This window comes from Primulina eburnea, chromosome 13, assembly GCF_022965805.1.
Source record: "Primulina eburnea isolate SZY01 chromosome 13, ASM2296580v1, whole genome shotgun sequence".
Taxonomy (NCBI): Eukaryota; Viridiplantae; Streptophyta; class Magnoliopsida; order Lamiales; family Gesneriaceae; genus Primulina; species Primulina eburnea.
Genome location: NC_133113.1, coordinates 7475029 through 7495954, shown reverse-complemented (window position 1 = coordinate 7495954; position 20926 = coordinate 7475029). Strand labels below are relative to the sequence as shown.

The 20926-nt window shown below is 36.8% G+C and overlaps 3 protein-coding genes across 3 annotated transcripts; all 3 read left to right on the top strand.

The window, feature by feature from the left end:
• Positions 1-1942: 1942 nt before the first annotated feature.
• LOC140810257 (uncharacterized) lies at positions 1943-7569 on the top strand. The gene is made up of 5 exons (XM_073168129.1): positions 1943-2159; positions 2702-2832; positions 2948-3019; positions 5634-5667; positions 6319-7569. The coding sequence occupies exons 2-5, from the start codon at positions 2723-2725 to the stop codon at positions 7567-7569; spliced, it is 1467 nt and encodes a 488-aa protein (XP_073024230.1). The 5' UTR covers positions 1943-2159; positions 2702-2722.
• A 4600-nt stretch (positions 7570-12169) lies between these two features.
• On the top strand, positions 12170-14161 carry LOC140810256 (uncharacterized). Its single transcript, XM_073168128.1, has 4 exons — positions 12170-12179; positions 12469-12537; positions 12658-13056; positions 13730-14161. The coding sequence occupies exons 1-4, from the start codon at positions 12170-12172 to the stop codon at positions 13792-13794; spliced, it is 543 nt and encodes a 180-aa protein (XP_073024229.1). The 3' UTR covers positions 13795-14161.
• A 3439-nt stretch (positions 14162-17600) lies between these two features.
• LOC140810183 (uncharacterized) lies at positions 17601-19827 on the top strand. Its single transcript, XM_073168048.1, has 4 exons — positions 17601-18168; positions 18301-18838; positions 18968-19193; positions 19329-19827. Exons 1-4 carry the CDS (start codon positions 18113-18115, stop codon positions 19763-19765), a joined length of 1257 nt encoding a protein of 418 aa, XP_073024149.1. The 5' UTR covers positions 17601-18112; the 3' UTR covers positions 19766-19827.
• The last annotated feature ends 1099 nt before the right edge of the window (positions 19828-20926 follow it).

Here is a 20926-nt window from a genome sequence, read left to right as displayed (position 1 = left end):
TTAAAACCTTATTTTAGTTTGCATCCCCGCTATCAAGATCACGCGGGAGTCTAAGTCACCATGACTAGTGAGCTCCGCTATCCCCAAGTCTCCTGCACTAATTAGATGAGAACACGGAATTGTGAATATTGTTTAAATAAGATCGAAGTACTGTAGTTGAATTAAACTAAAACTCCTCCCATGTCAACGTATGTAGTAGTCTAGTACAAATCTTAGATGTATATATGGAAATTTATTGATTATTGGTGATTTTGAAAATTTATTATCTGTCTAAAAATTAAATTTAAAAATTTAGAAAAAAATAAATTCGATATTTATTCTTTCCAAATAAATTTCTAATTTTTTTAACAAGACCACACACACATTCATATAATGTTATACGTTCAATTTCCATTAAAAGCTGACATAGAGATTTTGTAATTTTAATTTAGTTTCTTAAACATATCTGGAAATAACAATTGTTCTTATTTATCCTCATTTGTTGTATTATAAACTTCAAATCCTTATACTATTAAACTTTGGTGTGATGTTCTATCGTTTTATTCATTACAAAATCTATATATATACTTTTTAAAAATTCGTTCTTCAAAAGAAAAAATATATTATCATAAATTTATCAACTTATCATCTATTTGAATCTAATCTAAATTTTAGTGGCCGGCCATGCCAGCCCGACTTAATAAGTTTTAATTAGATCAACACGTGCAAGATTTTCGAAAGGTTTTGATTCTTGGGTTGCCTTAGCAACGATTTCTGATGTGAAATTTCATAAATTTGTCGAATGTTTTCTTTGAATTATTGATAATAATTTTTTTTCGATGATATGATTCTTTTAAAATTAAAAAATATAGATACAGATAAAATATAATTTACTAGAATATGATAGTTTTAGATAAGATATATTATTAGCTAAAATAGGTTATTTCGCTTTTTTCATTAAATAAAAATTTAAAATTTGAGAAAAAAAACAAACCAAAACATTAAAATTAGTTATTCTAAGCCCTCAACTTTGAAAATATATTATAAGTATTGTTTAATAAGATGAGGAGTAGGTCTTTTATGATACGGTCTCACGAATCATTATCTGTGTGATGAGTCATCCATATCGATATCACAATAAAAAAAGCAATACTCTTAGCATAAAAAGTAGTATTTTTTCATGGGTGACCCAAATAAGAGACCCGTATCACGAAATTGATCCGTGAGATCGTCTTACAAGAGTTATTGTGTAAGATGAAATATTGTAGTTAAATTAACTTAAAACTCTTATGTCATCCTGTCTGATAGAAATCTCAAATATATGGAAGCAATCTGTTTTTTTATATAACCCAAGATTCTCTTATTACATGTTTAAAAAATTAGATAAATAAATAAATATATATATATATATATATATATATATATATTATTTAAAAAAGCTTTGCGTATTACAGTCAAAACTCAAGTTACGCCCGAGATTATAAAAAGTTGTCATACTCATCATGTAAAATGTCAAGTTTTCTATTTTCAACCTATAACTTGTTAAAATGAGTCTCATGGAACTTTGTTTTTTGTTAGGTTTTTGTCTTACGTCGTCAAAGTGATGGTGTAACACTGAAAAATAATGACGTGATATCAGAAAATAATAATGTGATACTGAAAAACTAGCGAGTTTGTCAAATGACACGTCGCACTAAGATGAAATAAAACTATAACTAACAAAAGACATTCATAATCAAACTCTAGTACTCAATCTTGACAAGTTAAAAGGACAAACAAAAAGTAAAAATAACTTTTGGTTTAGTGGCTTGTTCCTTCTCTATTTTTTATTCCATCAACTTTTCAATTTTTGGTTTTTGTGCAATAACTTCTGAATTTTAGTTATTTTGGTCAATCGAACGCCATAATATTCATTTTTTTGTCGGAAAACACCAATTAGACAGTGGTTAAAGCTAGTGTTGTGCTTGGGTTCTGACATAAGGAAGGTGGTACTCAAACTTTAGAACACTTTCCGACCAACCCGACCTTTTTCACTTTGAGCCAGCCGTGAACCGAATTTCTCTCGTCAACTCTTTTGCCTTGTGACCACCAACATTGCACCTTGCTGAAATTTTGTTTTAGTTCTTGGCGATTTTGAAGATCGATTCCAGCTTATTGTTCAATTATAGAAGGTGCCTGGGGTGAGGAATTTTATTGACTCAATTTAAATTAATTTTGGCTCAAATATCACAACATTATTGGTTAATTATTGGGTTAAGACTTAAGATCATAGTTAAAAGAGTTGATCGACTTCTTGGTATATTCCGGCGAACCTATAAATTATTATTGAACTAGTAATGCAATTATCTTTAACGATATTTCGAAAATTATGCAATCGTGTTGCGAATATTCTAGCCAAGAATATTAATATAGTGAATTTTAGTAATTTGTGCGATTTAAACTAAAATATATGAGCTTGGGCATTTTAGTTGAAAGTCGTAATTTTCTGAAATTTTATAAAGCCCAAGTTGTTGATTGAAATTAAGGTTGATGATTGAAATTAAGGTTGATGATTAATCGTTGAAATAAATTATCTGCCACAGCGTTGGCAATAAAACTAAATATAATGCTCGTATTTATTTAAAAGTTGCTGATTTTAATTTGCTTGAGCTTCGCAGAAAGTTGCTACTGGTAATTACGGGGAATTTTTCTAACTCCTATTTCGGCAATTTTATTTTTTAAGCTTCCTTCACAACTCGACTCTATGGAAGAGAATTTTGAAGGACTGACTGAAAGAGGATGGCACAAGGAAGATTTTAAAGCTTTGACATCTCAACTTAAGGAGCGTGAGTCTCTTCTTAGACTTAAGCGCCGGTAATTAATTCTTCCAACCACTTTTCCTTCCATTCCTTTTGTCTCTTAATTATATTTTTTATGTTCATTCTTTTGAAGCATGTTTTGTAATTAAATCTGGAAAATTACTTTGTAGATGTTTGATGGGTCTATCCTTGCCCAAAAGAGAACAAGAACGTGCTGAAGAACTACTGCCACCCAATGATAAGTATGCACAAAATTTTGTTTTTCTTTTGTTTTTGTTTTCATGTGTGTATTTTTTTAAACCTTTTTTCAGTGTGTGCGATCACGGTGGAGAATTCTAGTTTTGGGTGTCATTATTGATCGAGAAAAGAACACTGTTTAGAATCAGCCTCTAAGAATCCCATACTGGATCAGCAAGAAATTGTGGTGTGGCTAACATGTCTAGAAAAGCTCATCTACCTAGAAATCTAGTTTAATGGGCTTGGTGTCTTCTTTCGAGCTTACAGCCTCCTAAGAATTGTTGCGGACTTTTTTAAAAAATTTGTAGATGAAATATTTTAAGGTCAAGTACTTATGATATTGTCACCCTAAAACAACTATGACTTTCGATTTGTGCTACTCCAATATGTAGAGTGTCCCACACACATTTTATGGAAAACGCTAGTAATTCTTTCGTCCATATAATACTCATCTTTAATTATGTAGGAAATTCCTAGTATAGATTTTCTTTCTTTTTTGTATAATTTTTGTTTTCTATATCCTTTTATTATTACATGTTGCTTTATGTTAAACATGTTGATTAATTGGTAAAAATTCATTGCATAAATGTGAAAAACTTGATGTATGAACTATGTCTCTATATTTTTTTTTCTGTGTAAATTGAATTGCTTAGAAATAGGTTGAACTTTAGATAAATATATGTTTTGATGGTGAAAAATTCAGACTCCCTGTTATGATAACTTTAATAAAGCCGTACGATCACGTTTCTAAAGAGAAACTGTACTGGCTTTGAAGGTAATCCTTTAAATCTCTAAAGGTTTGGCTTTAAAGAGAGTTTCTAAAGGTTTGGCTTTAAAGAGAGTTTGAGTATGGTTTACTCCATGATTAACACATAGCAATGAGTATGAAGTTTTCACTATCAAAATATTTGATGTGTACTGTGATAGTGGTGATACTTTTAAAGGAATTATAAGACTTAATTTGTAGATGACTGAAGTAGGGATGATGCGACTGAAGTAGGTTTGGACAAGGTTGGGTTTGGGTAGGAGGTAACACAAAACAACCACAATGTTTTTAATTGGAATGTATTTTAAATTATGTTCTTATATTACTTGCCGACTTGGAGGAATATTTTCAAAAAACAAGAAAATAATAAAAAATTATTATTAATAACCCCACTGTAAAATCAATATGATTAATAGAAGTTTTTGATTATTTTTGTAAAAAGACCCGAGTTTTCTATGTGAAAATTTGTTGATTCATTTTGACATTAGGGATGTGTTAATTTTGTCATTTAAAAAGATAAAAATAAATTGTCAATGTGTTCCATTAAGCTTTCGGGAATATGTTTATGATATTGAAATATTTTGCGTTTACATTTTTTTCTAAAGTTTGTTATTATTTTCATGTGAAACCTTACCTATTTTTAAAATAATATTTTATAATTTTCCCGCATAATCATATTCTGTCATTTATCGTCATATCAATTCCTCAATCAATGCATTTGTATTTTAAATTTGGATTATACTTATTTCATATTTTATCACGTGCATTGCGTGAGCAACGAACTGCTAGTTTTGGATATGTTACTTCATGTTAAGCATGCTGATTAATTTGCTTGAGTTCATAAGAGAAATATGAAAAACTAATATGCCCTTGTATGTTTTTTTCCTTGGTTTATTGAGTTGTTTCGAAGAAGGTTGAATTCTAAATAAATCAATATTAACGTTTGAATATGGTTTTACTCCATGGTTAACATATAGCAATGAGTTTGACGTTTGAATATGGTTTTACTCCATGGTTAACATATAGCAATGAGTTTGAAGATCTGTGTCAAAATGGTGGTTATATTTTGAAGGGAATTATAACACGTTAAATGTAGATGGTGAAGTCGGGATGTGACTGGGAAGTGGGGTTGGACAAGGTTGGGAGTTGAGGTTCGGATATGAGGTTACACAAATAATCATGATGTTCGGAATGAATTTTAATTTTATGTTCTTATATTACTTACCAACTATGAGGAATATTTTTAAAAACAAGAAAATAAAAAAAAATTGTTGTCAATGACCCCATGGTATGATCAACATGATATATAAATTTTTTTGTGCATTATTTTTTCTAAAAAAACTTGAGTTTGCTATGTGACAGTTTGTTGCTTTATTTTGATATTAGGGCTGTGTTATTGTCTTTTTAAAAAATTGTCAATGTGCATTAAGCCTTCGGGTGTATGTTATGAACTTGAAATATTTTGTATTTTTTCCAGAAAAGGGTTTTGTTATTATAGTTATTTGTGAAACCTTTTCTATATGTGTAACCATATGCTTCATCTCCATAATATATTTATTTTTAAAATAATATTACATACTTTCCCACATGGTCATATTTTATCATTTATCATCATTTTATTAATCAATCAATGCATTTATATTTTAAATTAGGATTATACTTATTTCCTAATAATTTATGGCCACACATTGCATTTGTGCTTTAAAGTTTGGCATATTAGGGGATTTTTCGTTTTTTCCTTGATGATATTATTGTCTTTGATGTTTTGATAAATGCGGTTCAGGGTTTTTTGGAAACACTGATTTTTGAGTGAATAATAGTGGTGAAGTGTTTTTAATCTTTTTTTTTGGCAGGATTCTACCTGAGTCATTAGTTAGAGAGGACGATGTGAGTTTTCTGACTATACTGTGTTATAACACTTGATTAATTGATTTTGGATTATTTTAATGGTTTGCACTCAGTCCCTTCATCTCTTTCTGTGTGAGCATAGGGGTGTAGGGTTGAGGCATTGACATTCTCATTACTTCTCTATAGGACATCCTTATTAGGTGATATTCTGGGTGAAACTGAAGTTTCTGTGGAAAGTAGCAGCGATGAAGTGAAAGAAAAAGACTAAGTATGACTTGGATATTTTGGAATTACTTTATAATCCTCTAAGCATTCAAGGAGAGATCACACAACAAAATCTCGAGAAACTTCAATAGTATTTAGAAAATAAATTACTCAATCTCTATTTCGATTTTGATTTTTTAGCACTATATGCCTCTTGAACTTCATCTCCTCTACCTGCAAACTTGATTTTTATTAGGGAAATAAGATCATACGTCCTGACATAACTTAGATCATATGTCCTGACTTGCGTTGACTACTATGAAATTATGAAATATCTTATTTTTTTTTAAGAGAATTGCACTGGTCCTTTTATCACATGCTTCGTGTAGTGGTTTAATTGCATACTTTGAACACATGCGTGAATTTACATTCTGCATATGGAGGTTATTTTGTCTGATGTTCTGGAAATTTGATGTTTCATTCCAGGTGAACTATGATGACATAAGAAGTTGCGTAGAAAGGGGATATAATGCATATAACTGCAAAATGGAAAACCATGGTGTTCTAGAGGGTTTACAAATTTTTAATTCCCACGATGATCTCAAAGATGTATTCTTCCTTCTTGATGACATGACAAACAAAGGATTATATTCTTTCGTTGAGATACTCACGGGGGGATTAGTTAAATACGAAAAAACCAATTGGTGTATGAAGAAGATAATTAGAGAGTTTCTTCCTGAATTTCTTGCTGATAAGAGTGACATTTCCAAAACAAGATTGAAACATATTTTTCAACTACTGAAAGATATGACAATTTTTCGTGGGTATCAGGCGGTTTGTCCAACTCCTTCTGAATCTTATTGCGCTGCAGGTATGAAGATACTGGATGGGCTTGAGGACTTCCCTTTTAGAGCGTTAAGCGCTATGCATAGGAAGGTGAGAGGAGTTAGGGGATACACCCCAACCCTGCAGTCAGCAAAATCTGGATGGAGCCGTGATGGTTTAATCAATGTAATTAGGAAAGAGTGCATGAAGATGCTCTTGGATCTTAGTAATGGTAATGAACCTGTAGAATCGTTAGCTGGGGCTTTGGGAGTTGCTGGCTTGACATTAAAGCTGATGCTTAACCAGCCTGCTGTAATAGAATTTAGGAAATTTTCACTAGAAATCGAAGCATTACAAAATGACATCGCAAGGGCTATTTTCTTCATAAATGATCCGAAGAGAGTAAGCTTGATAGAAGTCAGAAGAGTGAATGTTTTACTGTCTCCTAATGTTGAGATGTCGATCAGAAGTTTACGCAGGGCTGTAAGGAATTTATTGACTGAATATCTTTTTGAGTGCAGCGATATGGACAAGGTCCCAAATTGTTTACTGGAAACTCTTGACATTATCATCAATAATAGATCTCGACGTCCACGTCTCAGAAGATCGCCCTCTTCAGGGATTCATACCAAAGAGTTAGTGGAGGAGGAAATACAAAAAGAGGTAGAATATGTATTAATTGTCAGTGCTCAAGAAAAAGAAGTTATATGGAACATTCTACCTGAGTATGCATTTGATCGAGATTTTTCTAACGCATACATGGAGGATTTAGAAAAAAGTGATATCCTTTATATATCAGATGACGATGAACAAGTAAGAGAGAACCCTCAGTATGGTGGACATTATTCTCATGATTCATATTGTGGATCAGAAAGCATTTGTGAAACTTCACCTGTTAGGATTCGTTCTTAATGAATACGGAATTACAGCAACTCACACACACATAGCAGTATAAAACACATGCAAAGAGATTTACGTGGTTCGGCAAAGAAGTGCCTACGTCCACGGGAGAGCAACCAATCTTTTATTGAATGAACCAAGGTACTCGATTACAATTACAATTACAGAGCTTCTGCTCAAGAACAAGAATACAATCTTTTATGAATTTCAGATCTCTCTTCTCTTCCTCTTGGATCGCTCCTCTGTAATTCCTTTCTCTTCCGAGTGTCCTTTCTCTCAAGCCTTCCATCTCCCTTTTATATTCCAGCCTACCACCGATTCAGTAGCCTTTCTGTTATGCATGGCAGTTGGTTTGTTATCCCAATTAGCCGTTGTCTATAACAGACACCCATACACCGATTTGGCTAGGATCAAGATGCCAACTTGTGAGACACTCACTTTACAAATCTCCACCTTGTCTCCAAGCTTGGCTACTCTCCATTTTCCACCTTGATCTATTCAGCAGTCACTGTATTAATCAAGTGCAAGCAGGACTTGAACTTGACTTGAGGCAGTGACTTTGTTAGCATATCTGCGGGGTTGTTTTCAGTTGCTATCTTCTCAAGTTTGATTTCTCCCTTAGAGATGATGTCCCTTACAAAATGCAGCTTGACATCGATATGCTTTGATCGTTCGTGGAATACAAGGTGCTTTGACAGATGGATCGCACTTTGATTATCACAATTTACCACCACCTGTTCTTGTTTTATTCCAAGCTCAGCTAGGAGTCCTTTCAGCCAGATTGCCTCCTTAATTGCCTCCGTGACAGCTATAAACTCCGCTTCGGTAGTAGATAGAGCTACTACTGACTGTAACGTAGCTTTCCAGCTAATAGCTGTACCAAATAAGGTAAAGACATAACCTGTTATGGACTTTCTTGTGTCTATGTTCCCTGCAAAATCAGAGTCCACAAAACCCTCAAGTGGTTGTTTTGTGATTTCAGGTTGATTATTGAACATTAATCCCACATTCACTGTGCCCCTTAAGTATCTTAGAGTCCATTTCAGTGCTTCCCAATGAGGCTGCCCCGGATCGGCCATGAACCTGGAAATCAAACTTATTGAGTGGGCTAAGTCCGGTCGACTACAAACCATCCCATACATGATGCTTCCCACACCACTAGCATATGGAACATTCATCATTTTCATCCTCTCCTCTTCACTTGTTGGTGACTGTGCCAGGGAGAGTTTGAAGTGGTGTCCTAATGGTGTGCTTACTGTTTTAGCATCATGCATATTGAAACGTTTTAGCACTTTCTTTATATATGTCTCTTGGCTCAAAAACAGAATCTTGTGGTCCCTTTTCCTTGTGATTTCCATCCCTAATATCCTCTTGGCCTTTCCCAAGTCTTTCATTTCGAATTCTGAACTGAGCAGCTGTTTCAAAGCTTGTATTTCAGATTTGCTCACACTTGCAATGAGCATATCATCCACATACAGTAAGAGGTAAGTCATCACTCCATTGTCTCCGAGTTTAAAGTAGACACAACTATCATAATTACTCCTTTCGAAGTTGATCTTTAGCATAAACACATCGAACCTCTTATACCATTGTCTAGGACTTTGTTTAAGTCCATAGAGAGAATTTTTAAGAAGACAAACTTTCTGTTCAGACCCTTTTGGCTCAAATCCTTTGGGCTTTTCCATATAAATGGTTTCTTCGAGCTCTCCATGGAGGAATGCGGTTTTTACATCGAGTTGTTCAAGCTCCATGTCCAAGTGGGCTACTAAAGCGAGTATTATTCTTATAGAGCAGTGTTTGACAACCGGGGAGAAAATCTCATTGAAGTCTAATTCTTCCATTTGAGAATAGCCTTTCGCCACCAACCTCGCTTTGTACTTAAATTTTTCTGCTTCTGTCAGCCCTTCTTTAACTTTATACAACCATTTACATCCTAGTATCCTCTGCCCCTTGGGTTTGTTTACCAGCTGCCACGTATTATTTTTCAGTAGGGATTGAAGCTCATCATCCATTGCTCCTTGCCATTCTTTTCTTTTGCTGCAAGTGATAGCTTCCTCATAGGTTGCTGGCTCATGGAACTCCACCTCTTCAGCTACAGAAAGTGCATACCATGTTAAGTCTGCATGTGCATACCTCTTAGGGGGTCTCACTTCTCTTCTCGGCCTGTCTCTTGCTAAAATGTGTGTCTGTTGATCTTGGTCAGTAGCATGATGATCTGTAATATCTGTGGACACTTCATCTCCTTCTTCTACCACAGACTCTTGTGGGGTATTGTGAATTGGCTCCACCTCAATTGGTGTTTCTTGATAACCTGTTTTTCTCATCACAGTGCACCCTTCTATCCATCCATAGCCCATCTTGCTTTCATCAAAAGTGATATCCCTTGTATTAAAGCATTTAGGACCAGTGGCTTCCAAGTTCCATACTTTATATCCTTTGACTCCATCAGGATAACCAATAAAGATGCATCTTAAAGCCCTTGCTCCTAGTTTATCTTGCTTGATATGGGCATATGCCAAGCAACCAAATACTCTAAGATGTGAGTATTCACTTGGGCTTCCTTTCCACAATTCCATTGGTGTTTTAAAATTGATAGCACTTGAAGGGCATCGGTTTATCAAGTAGCATGCTGTATGTATCGCTTCTCCCCAGAAAGATTTAGGTAAACCAGCACTTATTATCATGCATCTCACTCGTTCTAACAGTGTACGATTCATCCTTTCTGCTACCCCATTTTGTTGTGGGTTTCCAGCAACAGTCCTGTGTCTTGTGATTCCCTTTGACTTGCAGAGTTCCTTGAATGATTCAGAAAAGAATTCTAATCCATTATCTGTTCGAAGATGCTTCAATTTTCTGTCCAGTTTATTCTCTGTTGCCTGCAACCATTCTTTGAATTTCAGTGCTGCTTCATCCTTTGTTTTCAATATGTAAACCCATAGTCTCCTGGTATAGTCATCTACTATGGACAAAAAATATCTGCCTCCTCCATGAGTTGCTGTCCTTGAGGGGCCCCAAAGGTCAGCATGAACATAGTCTAGTGGCTTGTTTGTTGTGTGTTTACCACATCCGAAGTGCACCCTTTTTGCTTTTCCAAATATGCAGTTCTCACAAAATTTTAAGCTTTGAATTTTGTCCCCACACAACAGGTCTTGTCTTGATAATTCAATCAACCCCTTTTCCCCCACATGGCCAAGCCTTAAATGCCAAAGACTTGCATTATTGGCTGTCATTTGTGCCATAGCAGCCCCACCTACCACTGTATTTCCTTGAAGCACATACAGTGAGTTCCTCTTTACAGCTTTCATGACAACTAATGAACCCTTCATCACTTTCATAGTTCCATTTTCAGATTTGAACATGAAACCATCACTGTCAAGGGTCCCTAGTGAGATCAAATTCCTTTTTAATTCAGGAACATACCTCACTTGGTTTAGCAGCCTGTCTTGTCCATCGTGCATTCTCAATCTGATAGAGCCAGTACCTTTAATTCTGCATGGCTTATTATTTCCCAGTAGCACTAATCCTTCATCAGATTCTGTGAAGCTTTCAAACCAAGATTTCATAGGGCACATGTGGAAAGTGCATCCCGAATCAAGAATCCAGTCATTATTAGAATCTTGATCTGAGATCATGAGAGCTTCTGCTGATTCGTATCCATCGGCTACATCTGCTACTTCATCATTTTGTTTGGGCCTTTCTTGGTATCTTCTTTTCTTTTCTGGACAATCTCTTTTAAAGTGTCCTTCACGATGGCAATTGAAGCATTTATACTTTGTTAGACTCTTTGATCTGGATCGATTTCTTGGTCCCTTTTGCGATCTCTTTTCTGTTCTTCCTCGAACATGAAATATCTCACCTTGAGGTTCTTTTGTTGTTTGATGGTTCCTCTGAAGTTCCTTCGCTTGAATGGCTGATAAGACCTCTTCAAGCGAGATTGTCTTTTCTCTTCCATACAACATAGCTTCTCTGAAATTGTCATATGCATGAGGGAGTGCATTCAGCAGAAACAGAGCCTTGTCCTCCTCTTCAAGTTTGATGTCCACATTATCCAGATCATTCAAGATCTTGTTGAATTCATCGATTTCATCCAGGAGATTTTTCTCATCTCTGATCTTGAAGGAGTACAAGCGTTGCTTCATGTATAGGCGATTGGCCAAAGATTTGGCCATGTACAACTTTTCCAGCTTCTTCCATATATCTTCGGCAGATTTCTCCTTCGAAACTTCACGAAGGACTTTATCTCCGAGGCTGAGAATGATTGCACTATGAGCCTTCTCCAGAATTGTTTCCTTTTCTGTGTCCTTCAAGGTTGTAGCCATATTCGCTTCTCCGTTCAGGGCTTCGACAAGTCCTTGTTGCACCAAGATCGCACGCATCTTGATCCTCCACAAGCCAAAATCATTTTTGCCTGAGAATTTTTCAATGTCGAATTTTAACGAACCCATCCTCGTAGATTCCCACAGACGGCGCCACTTGTTAGGATTCGTTCTTAATGAATACGGAATTACAGCAACTCACACACACATAGCAGTATAAAACACATGCAAAGAGATTTACGTGGTTCGGCAAAGAAGTGCCTACGTCCACGGGAGAGCAACCAATCTTTTATTGAATGAACCAAGGTACTCGATTACAATTACAATTACAGAGCTTCTGCTCAAGAACAAGAATACAATCTTTTATGAATTTCGGATCTCTCTTCTCTTCCTCTTGGATCGCTCCTCTGTAATTCCTTTCTCTTCCGAGTGTCCTTTCTCTCAAGCCTTCCATCTCCCTTTTATATTCCAGCCTACCACCGATTCAGTAGCCTTTCTGTTATGCATGGCAGTTGGTTTGTTATCCCAATTAGCCGTTGTCTATAACAGACACCCATACACCGATTTGGCTAGGATCAAGATGCCAACTTGTGAGACACTCACTTTACATCACCTGTATCAACGGCTAAATCAAATTTCTTTTCCCCTCTTCCGTCCTCAAGCGGTAAGTTGGATGTACCTCTAATGTCTTTTCGTACCACAGAAATGGATCCAGATAAAAACCATAGTTTTGTTCCTTCCGCAAAATGTGGGGACTTAAAAGTACTAGATTGTTCATTCACAGATACGAAACATCACCTACCAGGATGCTTTGGGGAATGTGGATTGGCTTATCCTGATATTCTTAAAGCGACAATCAAGAAAAAACTATTTTCTCCTTCTAACTCGCCTGACAGCAGCCACAATGAAATTAGTGGTGGAAAGACGACAAAATTCTCATTTTCCACCTCGAAATTAGAATTTTCTGATTCACCAGTTGAACAGAAAATCCCCTTACCTGAGCAGAGCAGGAGTGTTAATCAATACCTTGAGGTGCAGGGAGCTTGTGATGCCGTGAGTATGGTCGCCTATCAATTTATAGGTCATATGTTGGACGAGCTTGCTAAGATGGAAGGCTTAGAATTACATCAGTGTGATAGATTATACCTCCAAAGTAATGCTTCAGTTCTTAAAGATTCTGAAGGTAAAGTATCCACATCTGTCCTTGTGTTTATGATACAAGGAGGTTTTGATGGTTAACATGTCTTGTGCTTTTAGTGGTTATCTTATGTTGTGCTTGCCTAATTTGGTGAATATGAAACTATGGTTTCTATGGGCCATATTGTATTTTTCTTGCAAACTCTATAGGCCGAAAATCAATTTTTTTAAGGTTTTAAAGAAAGCATATTTGTTGCTGATTCTCTATGGGTTCTCGTGGACTGCTTTTAAACTGCACTATGAATTTAAAAATATAGTCTGACATTTATTTCAATAGGCATCCACATTTTATTTGTCAATAAGTTCATTACCTCTACAATGAACCATCGTAATTATATTAGTTGAGAATTTAATCTAAGTTCATCGACTACAGTTTTACAAAATACTCAGTCCCTTGTAAATCCCTCAACTATTTTGTCACATTTCTGCATTTATGTACTAAGCCACCTGGGCCTCCCGAAAAATTCTTCTTCACAAGAGGTGGTGGTGCGTTCTTCTGTTTACGGAAGATAATTTTCTTTTGTGTTCAAAATGCTTAAATTTTTTTTTTTGGATTGCTTTGGCTCGATGTGATTTATGAGTTAGAAATTTCAATCAGTCAATTTACCATTTGATGATTTTATCATATATACTCACTATTCTATTGTTTTCTCCTCCAGATTCCCCACACACTTCTTTAGCAGCCAAGTTCTCAAGAATGTGGAAAGATGCGCTGGAGCGCTGACACTTCTCATTTACAAGCTCATGAAAGTGTGCCTTCGTGAAAGGTCAGTCTTGTTCATCGTCCAAAACACCCCCACAACTCGAAACATCATGTCAAATTTTGTTGACTTATAAACAACACCACGAGAAGCTGTCATGTTCCTGCCTTGCTGAATCGTTATATTATGAAATGGTGTTAGTTCTATATATAAAGGATTCCTGCCTTGTATGTATCATTGATTGCAGAAAATAGTCATATGTGTGCTAACGTAGTGAGACTGGTGTTCTAAAATTTGACCAAAAGTATAATCTAGACATAAGAATCCCGGGATTGCACGTTAACAAGGCATACAAGTGTAATAATTCTGAAACTGGAGATATTGTTGTCATTGAAGGTTATGCCACCGATTGCAAGGTTTGGTGGCTCGATCGCTGATCTGATGAGATGAGATTCTATGATATTGGATGTTGGACCAAAAGAAGAATGGAGAAGAGCGTATGAAGTTGGGAGTTTCTTAGGTTACAATGCATTTTGTTGGTAATAAGCTCTAGATTGGGGATATTCTGAGGATGCTCACCAGCTGAGCCAGAGGGCATTGCTGCGAGAGATCATGTTTATCTTATAGAAAGCTGGAATCACGTCACAATGGAGTATTGTACACAGCCGCCAACCCAAAAAAATCCGAGCTCTTTCCAGGCTAAGATTCAAGGGTGAACTCAGAACAGCCATTTGCATAGCCTCGCGGTATTTTTGAAGTATCGCTTGAGCACTTCACAGAGATATGGCATGTATATGATGTGTGAATTGGAGGAATATTTTATTGTTTATAGTATAATTTATTAAATTTTTTTTGGAAAAAATACAAGAATTTGAACGGTAGTGGCTAGTAACGCTGTTGGGCCAATTGCACACACGTGGTGCCTAAAGATGTCCCCTTCGAGAAAAGGAAGGTAAGAAGGGATTGAATTAAAGAAACCAAAATTGGTTTCTTATCATATAATATGACATTTCCAAGCGCATGATGCCGCATCTAACAATGATTCCTATATTTTAATATATTTCCTTATCCAAATAATTATTATTTGGTCTGCGCGGACGATTTAATGGCTGGCTAGTATGTAGTTACCATGTCATACCCAAAAAAACACCATCCCAATTCCCTGTTTTGGGTTAAAACCCACCTCAAGATTAGGGTTGCTATCCCATTTAAGGGATGAGAATACACCAAGGCACTGTTTGAATTTTGTGAGATGATATGATGCATCATGTAAAATATATATAGATCAGGGCTGTTAAAATTAAACCATGTTATATATGAAAAAATTTCTCGAATCGAGAAAATTGGGTATTTATCACTTATCTTTGTATCAGCTAAGTTCATGAGTTGTGATGCGATCATAGATAATCAAGCTCCTAAGAAAGCATTAGATCTGTTAAAGTTGTTGGAGGACCAATAACAAGAGGGAGAAACAAGAAGTTTTAGAAAGCTCTTAAAGGACTAATTGTGAGCTACCAAGAAGGGTCTACAAACATGTCGTCAAGATTGGAAGGGTTCCGGGAGCATGCCAACCAAATTGGAGGGCATTGAAAAATCATTCAAGTGTTAAATGACCAAGAAGACAACATCCGCACGCACATCGTACAAAAGAGGCACCGGAACAGAATCCGGTTTCGTACAGTTAAATTGAGACAGTTGCAAGTGTCTACAAGTTGAACAGTAAGTTTGATACATACAAGCTACAAAGCTTAAGTGAACATTCTAGAGAAATTTCAAACTTGAGTGAAACACTTGAGAACAAGTGATTTTTTCTTTGGAATGATTGTGGGAATTTGGGTGAGGAAATTTTTTTTATTTCTACTAAAGTTTCTTGCAGGTACGATGTTTGAACGAAAAACTGAGAAGGAAGTGGGTGATGGCTCGAACCAAGGACTTTCTAAGGTTCATATGAAGGTGTTATTTGCTCACATCACTAGAATGATGAGATTCGAATTGGAGCCATTACATGAGAGGATGAGTAAACTTGAAATTAGTACTAGCGGGAACAAATCTAAGTCTAATAATATGGGTAGAGGATAAGACAAGGATGAATATGATTTGGGAGGCGATGGTGAAAGTCAGAATGAAAATTGGGGGAGAACGAGCGTGATAGATCCTTTGGGAGGCGATGGTGAAAGGCAAAATGAAAATTGGGGGAGAACAAGCGTGATAGAGGATTCAGGAGAGGTAAACGAGAGGCTTTACGTGGGAGGTACGACGATGGGGGTAGAGAAGATGGTAACATGGATAGCATTAAGATGAAGAGAACCAGTGTGTGTTATTTGCAAACCTGCTCCATCACCAACTACTACATCGTCAGACACAATATAAGGAGAGTGAAGAGAAAGGTTATCAAGATCTGTGGTCACGTGATGTGTTGCGCCTGAGTCTAGAATCCAGTCAGATGAAGCTGAGGGGTGGGCGGCAGCATTGGATTGATGACAAGCATGTGACATCTTGGATGGAGGCTGCAATGGTGCAGAATTTTGCCACATAAAGTATTTTAGATTGGGACATCTCTTGGCAGAGTGTCCTTGCTCGTCAAACAATTGACAGCGCCGGAGGTAAGGGCGAGGAGGACGTTGAGTTGGTAGCTGCGATGGGCGAGGAGTCCATGCACCCGGAGATCGAAAGTGAGTCGTGTGAGACTGGTTGGAAGCGCGGTAGTTAGGCTTGTGCGATGTGGCAGCCTTTGCGACAGTGTTGGCAGTGACCGGAAGATGGGTGTGTGCGTCCTTTTTTGCAGCGAGAAAAGCTTCATGATTGAGAAGTTTTTCATATAGTTCTTCAAAAGAAATGGTTGTCTCTCGTGCTTGTATGGCTCTGGCTAGTCCTCTGTATTCATCATCAAGGCCCTCAAGAATTTTTAATAGTAAGATCTTCAATATCGACGTGAGCATTCATCAAGGCAAGTTCATCTGCTTTTGTATTGACATTTTGCAAAAATTCAATGATAGTCTGGAATCCTTTTATCGGGTGGCTGATTTGTGTTTTCAGTTGAGTTACACGACCACGAGTTGGTTTGCCATAGGTGTGAGCAAAAGTGGACCAAGCATCTGAGGATGTCCGGGCAGTCACGATGAACGGTATTAATGAAGGAGATAACGAACCGATAATAGCATTCAAGATGAGTTGATCTTGACATATCCATGCAAGATGTGATGGGTTGGCAGTGGCAACACCATTGACCGTGAAAATCTGCTCGGGACACGGGTGAGTGCCATCAACTAATCCGAGCAGATCGTACCCGGTGAGAAGATTAGTAAACTGTAGCCGCCATGAGAGGTAATTTGAGGCTATCAACTTCAATGGAGCTTGTGCAGCAACATTAAACGATATGATTGGATGTGTTGTTGTAATATTAGAATTTGTACTGACAGTGTGAGTGACTTCAAAAAAAGAGTCATGAGGCGGTGAAGACATCATATGAGCTGTTGGGCTGTAGAAGAAAGCAAAAGAGAGGATGTGGGTTTTGTGTGTGGTGCAACAGTGACAAGATGTGGTTGTTAAAATTTAATTGGGGATTTAATTGGAGCTTGAGCTTGATGTTCTGATACCATAAAGATACTGAAACGAATCGTATTCCATCAATTGAATGATATACGAATATATACACCTATAGAATTTTAAAATAGTTAACTACCTAATTAGAAGATTACAAGAATATATAGTAAATATTCTAAGCGCCTGTTTGTCTCGGTGGATGAGTATGTGATTAGATGACACATACTCTCTCATCCCATGTTCCTTTGTCTTATTGAGATAAATAAAAAATCCATGGGCCCGACATTGAAGACTGAAATCTGAGTAGAAGATATCACATTACACACTTGAGATGTGTTCTCACGTCTGCTACAGTATTGTAGATTTTCTTGAACTATACCCAAACTGCCCCCATTAATCATACTAAATTTACGTAGGAGAAAAGAACAGCAGATTCAAATAGGGAAAGAACCCTACATCATGAAGCTTGTCGGCGAAGGAGAAAGCTCAAGAACAAAGAATGGGGACAGACAAGTATGAATTAGAGTGAGGCAAGAAGAAGATTCAATCGATTTCCGATAACCGGGTGGACGGACCCACACGCTGTCGAACAAGGCATTGTTGAAATACAACTTTTCTTGTCAAGAATACTGGTGAGATTATCATATTTCAGAGCAACAAACAACTTTTACTGCTACGATTTTGTATTGTTTCAGATAGAGAATGGTTTATTTCGCTTCAATTGAAAGTCCATCCTCCCTGTTGAAACCTTTTCTTATTTTCGTGTACCGTTTTTTCCTTAAGTCTTCCGCATCATGAATGTACAACCAGTTGTGTTCTTGCTTATGTGCCGCATACTTAAACTCCACGGTCAGGTATAATTTTTGTACATTTTCGTATATAACGATGTGGACCATGACTTCTTCATTTTAATGCATGGTTAATCATATTTTGACATTTTTTTGGATTACGTACAAACTTAATAATACTAATTTATGATGTGGAAGACATCTATCTGTCATGGGTGAAGAAGATGGATACACACAAGAGTTTCTAGTGTTGCAACAAATTCTTATATCTTCCTTTGTGTTCGTCACCATTGTGTCGCGTTTCTACACCAAATTTTTATCCATAACAAAGCGTAGGCAACGTAGAAGACGTGTAAGGCATGATGATCCCGAAAGAATAAATGCTCAAGTGAACCACTTACGTAGGATTATTGACTTAGGAGATGTCCAATGTATTGTCAATTTGCGAATGACTCGTAATGCATTCGCACGTCTATGCTATCTCCTAACCCATGTGGGTGGCCTAGTGGAATCTAGGTACATACGAGTTGAGGAGAAGGTTGTCATGTTTTTGTCTATTTTAGCACATCACAAGAAAAATAGAGTTATTGGTCATGACTACCTACGTAGTGGGCATACTGTTAGCAATCATTTCCACGAAGTGCTTAGATGTGTTTTGAAACTACACCCATTACTTCTCGTGAAGCCAGCTCCAGTGACAGAAGACTGCTCCAACGAGGCTTCGAAATATTTTAAGGTACAATGAAAAATACTCGTTTATTTAAACATTTTTTAGATACGTGTCCTTTCCTCTGTTTTGAAACTACACCTATTGTCGTTAGCTATTTGAATTGTGGTCCATTATGTGTTTTCACAATCTCTGTAGGGTTGTCTTGGAGCATTGGATGGTACGTACGTGAATGTTCAGGTACTTAAAAAAGACAAGCCAAGATACCGAACAAGGAAAGGAACAACAGCTGTGAACGTATTGGCCGTGTGTGACTGTAACATGAATTTCATTTACGCACTAACAGGGTGGGAAGGATCGGCGGCAGATGCCAGGGTTCTGAGAGATGCAATTCACCGAGCAGATGGTCTAAAGGTTCCGCGAGGTATGACATCAATTTTTTTTTACTTATAATACTGTATCATCTCATTTTGTATACAATACGATTAATGACCCGAAATGGTTAACGACCAGTGTCTATCATACTCCAAATCATTCCTAACTTTGGGAAACTTTGCAGGTTGCTACTATCTATGTGATAATGGTTATGCAAACGTCGATGGATTTTTAACACCTTACAGGAGGACAAGGTACCATATGGACGACTGGGCAGTTGGAGCTAGAGGTCCACAGAACTTCAAAGAGTATTTCAACTCAAAACATTGTCGTGCACGTAATGTTATTGAAAGAGCGTTTGGTCTATTAAAGAGACGGTTGGCAGTACTACGCAATCCAACATTTTATCCTTTGCAAGTTCAGAACCATATCATATTGGCATGTATGCTGCTACATAATTTCAGCCGTTTTGAAATGCCTGAAGACCCACTAGAAGGGATTGATGACGAAACTACTGTCACAACAGAAGCTTGTGAAGAGGAATTTATTGACAATATTGAGTCTTCCCCGACTTGGGATTTGTGGAGAGATAACCTTGCAATGTCGATGTTTAATAATTAAGTATCGTACGAAATCAGGACCATAAACTTTATTTGATTGTAATGCAATTACGTGCACCAGCAACTCTGATTATTTTTTGTGTTGCTTGTTATCAAATAAACTTGAATTTGATGTAGTTGAGTTATTGCACTCCCTACGACACGAGCGTTTGATAATTTTGTGTTTAGTTTCACTGTGTATCTGTTTCTGTTTTTGTTAGTCTGAAACACCGTGCTACTTTAACTGGTGAGTATGTTTCTTACTGTCAGGTACTACATCAACACAAGTGAATATGGACATTGGAACATGTAGCAGTACACTGGCTAACAAGGTGAAGAAATCTGAAAAAAGTCGGCGGGTGTGGAGTGCTCGTGAAGATGAAGTATTGATACAATCATTGAAAGAAGCAATTGCAAATGGCTGAAAAAGTGAGAACGGTTTCAAGTGTGGCTACCTGAATTTCCTTGAGAAGGCAATAATGAAAATATTCCCAGGGACCGACTTACGAGGCTTTCCACACATCAACTCGAAAATACATGTTTGGAAAAAAATAATGGCACATTGGTTACCATGTTGAGTAGAAGCGGAATGGGGTGGAATGACACGCAAAAAATGATCGAGGCATCGGATGAAGCGTGGGACGCATTTGTGAAGGTAATGTTAAGTTGAAAGTACCAAAATTGTTAACTTTTTTATTTTTCATTACATATTTTCTCTACAATATATTAAATTTGGAAAAAAATATGTATGTTATTGAAAATGAAATTGATAGATGGATAGTAGTGTCAAGACATGGCGATTCAAGTCATGGCCACATTTTACAGATTGGTGTGAAATATTTGGGTCTGATCGTGCAACAGGGGGAAGAACATCATCTTTCGCAACTGCAGTTCAACAGGTTCTAAACGTTGCCGATGTCGTAGGACCGGAAATGAATATAGGATTCGAAGACATACCGCTTAACATGGAGGGGTGGTGGTGAAACGAATTCTGTTGCACATACATCTTCGTTCAAAGCATCGGATAACCTAAAGGTTACTAGAAAGAAACGAAAACAAGCAACGCAAGGTGAAGAATTATTTGTTGATGCCATCAACAACTTTACTGCTATGACGAAAGAGGCAATAGCTGAGCTTGGTAAACGTCTCAGTCACGACTATGAGATCGCGACGCCTGTCTCAA

Coding starts and splice junctions, on each gene's coding strand:
- LOC140810256 (XM_073168128.1), top strand. Junction 12,538..12,657: donor CCCTCTTCCGTCCTCAAGCG/GTAAGTTGGATG, acceptor GTTCATTCACAG/ATACGAAACATCACCTACCA. Junction 13,057..13,729: donor AGTTCTTAAAGATTCTGAAG/GTAAAGTATCCA, acceptor TTTCTCCTCCAG/ATTCCCCACACACTTCTTTA.
- LOC140810257 (XM_073168129.1), top strand. CDS start 2,723: ATGGAAGAGAATTTTGAAGGACTGACTGAAAGAGGATGGCACAAGGAA. Junction 2,833..2,947: donor CTTCTTAGACTTAAGCGCCG/GTAATTAATTCT, acceptor ATTACTTTGTAG/ATGTTTGATGGGTCTATCCT. Junction 3,020..5,633: donor CTACTGCCACCCAATGATAA/GTATGCACAAAA, acceptor TTTTTTTGGCAG/GATTCTACCTGAGTCATTAG.
- LOC140810183 (XM_073168048.1), top strand. CDS start 18,113: ATGTACAACCAGTTGTGTTCTTGCTTATGTGCCGCATACTTAAACTCC. Junction 18,839..18,967: donor AGGCTTCGAAATATTTTAAG/GTACAATGAAAA, acceptor CAATCTCTGTAG/GGTTGTCTTGGAGCATTGGA. Junction 19,194..19,328: donor TGGTCTAAAGGTTCCGCGAG/GTATGACATCAA, acceptor GAAACTTTGCAG/GTTGCTACTATCTATGTGAT.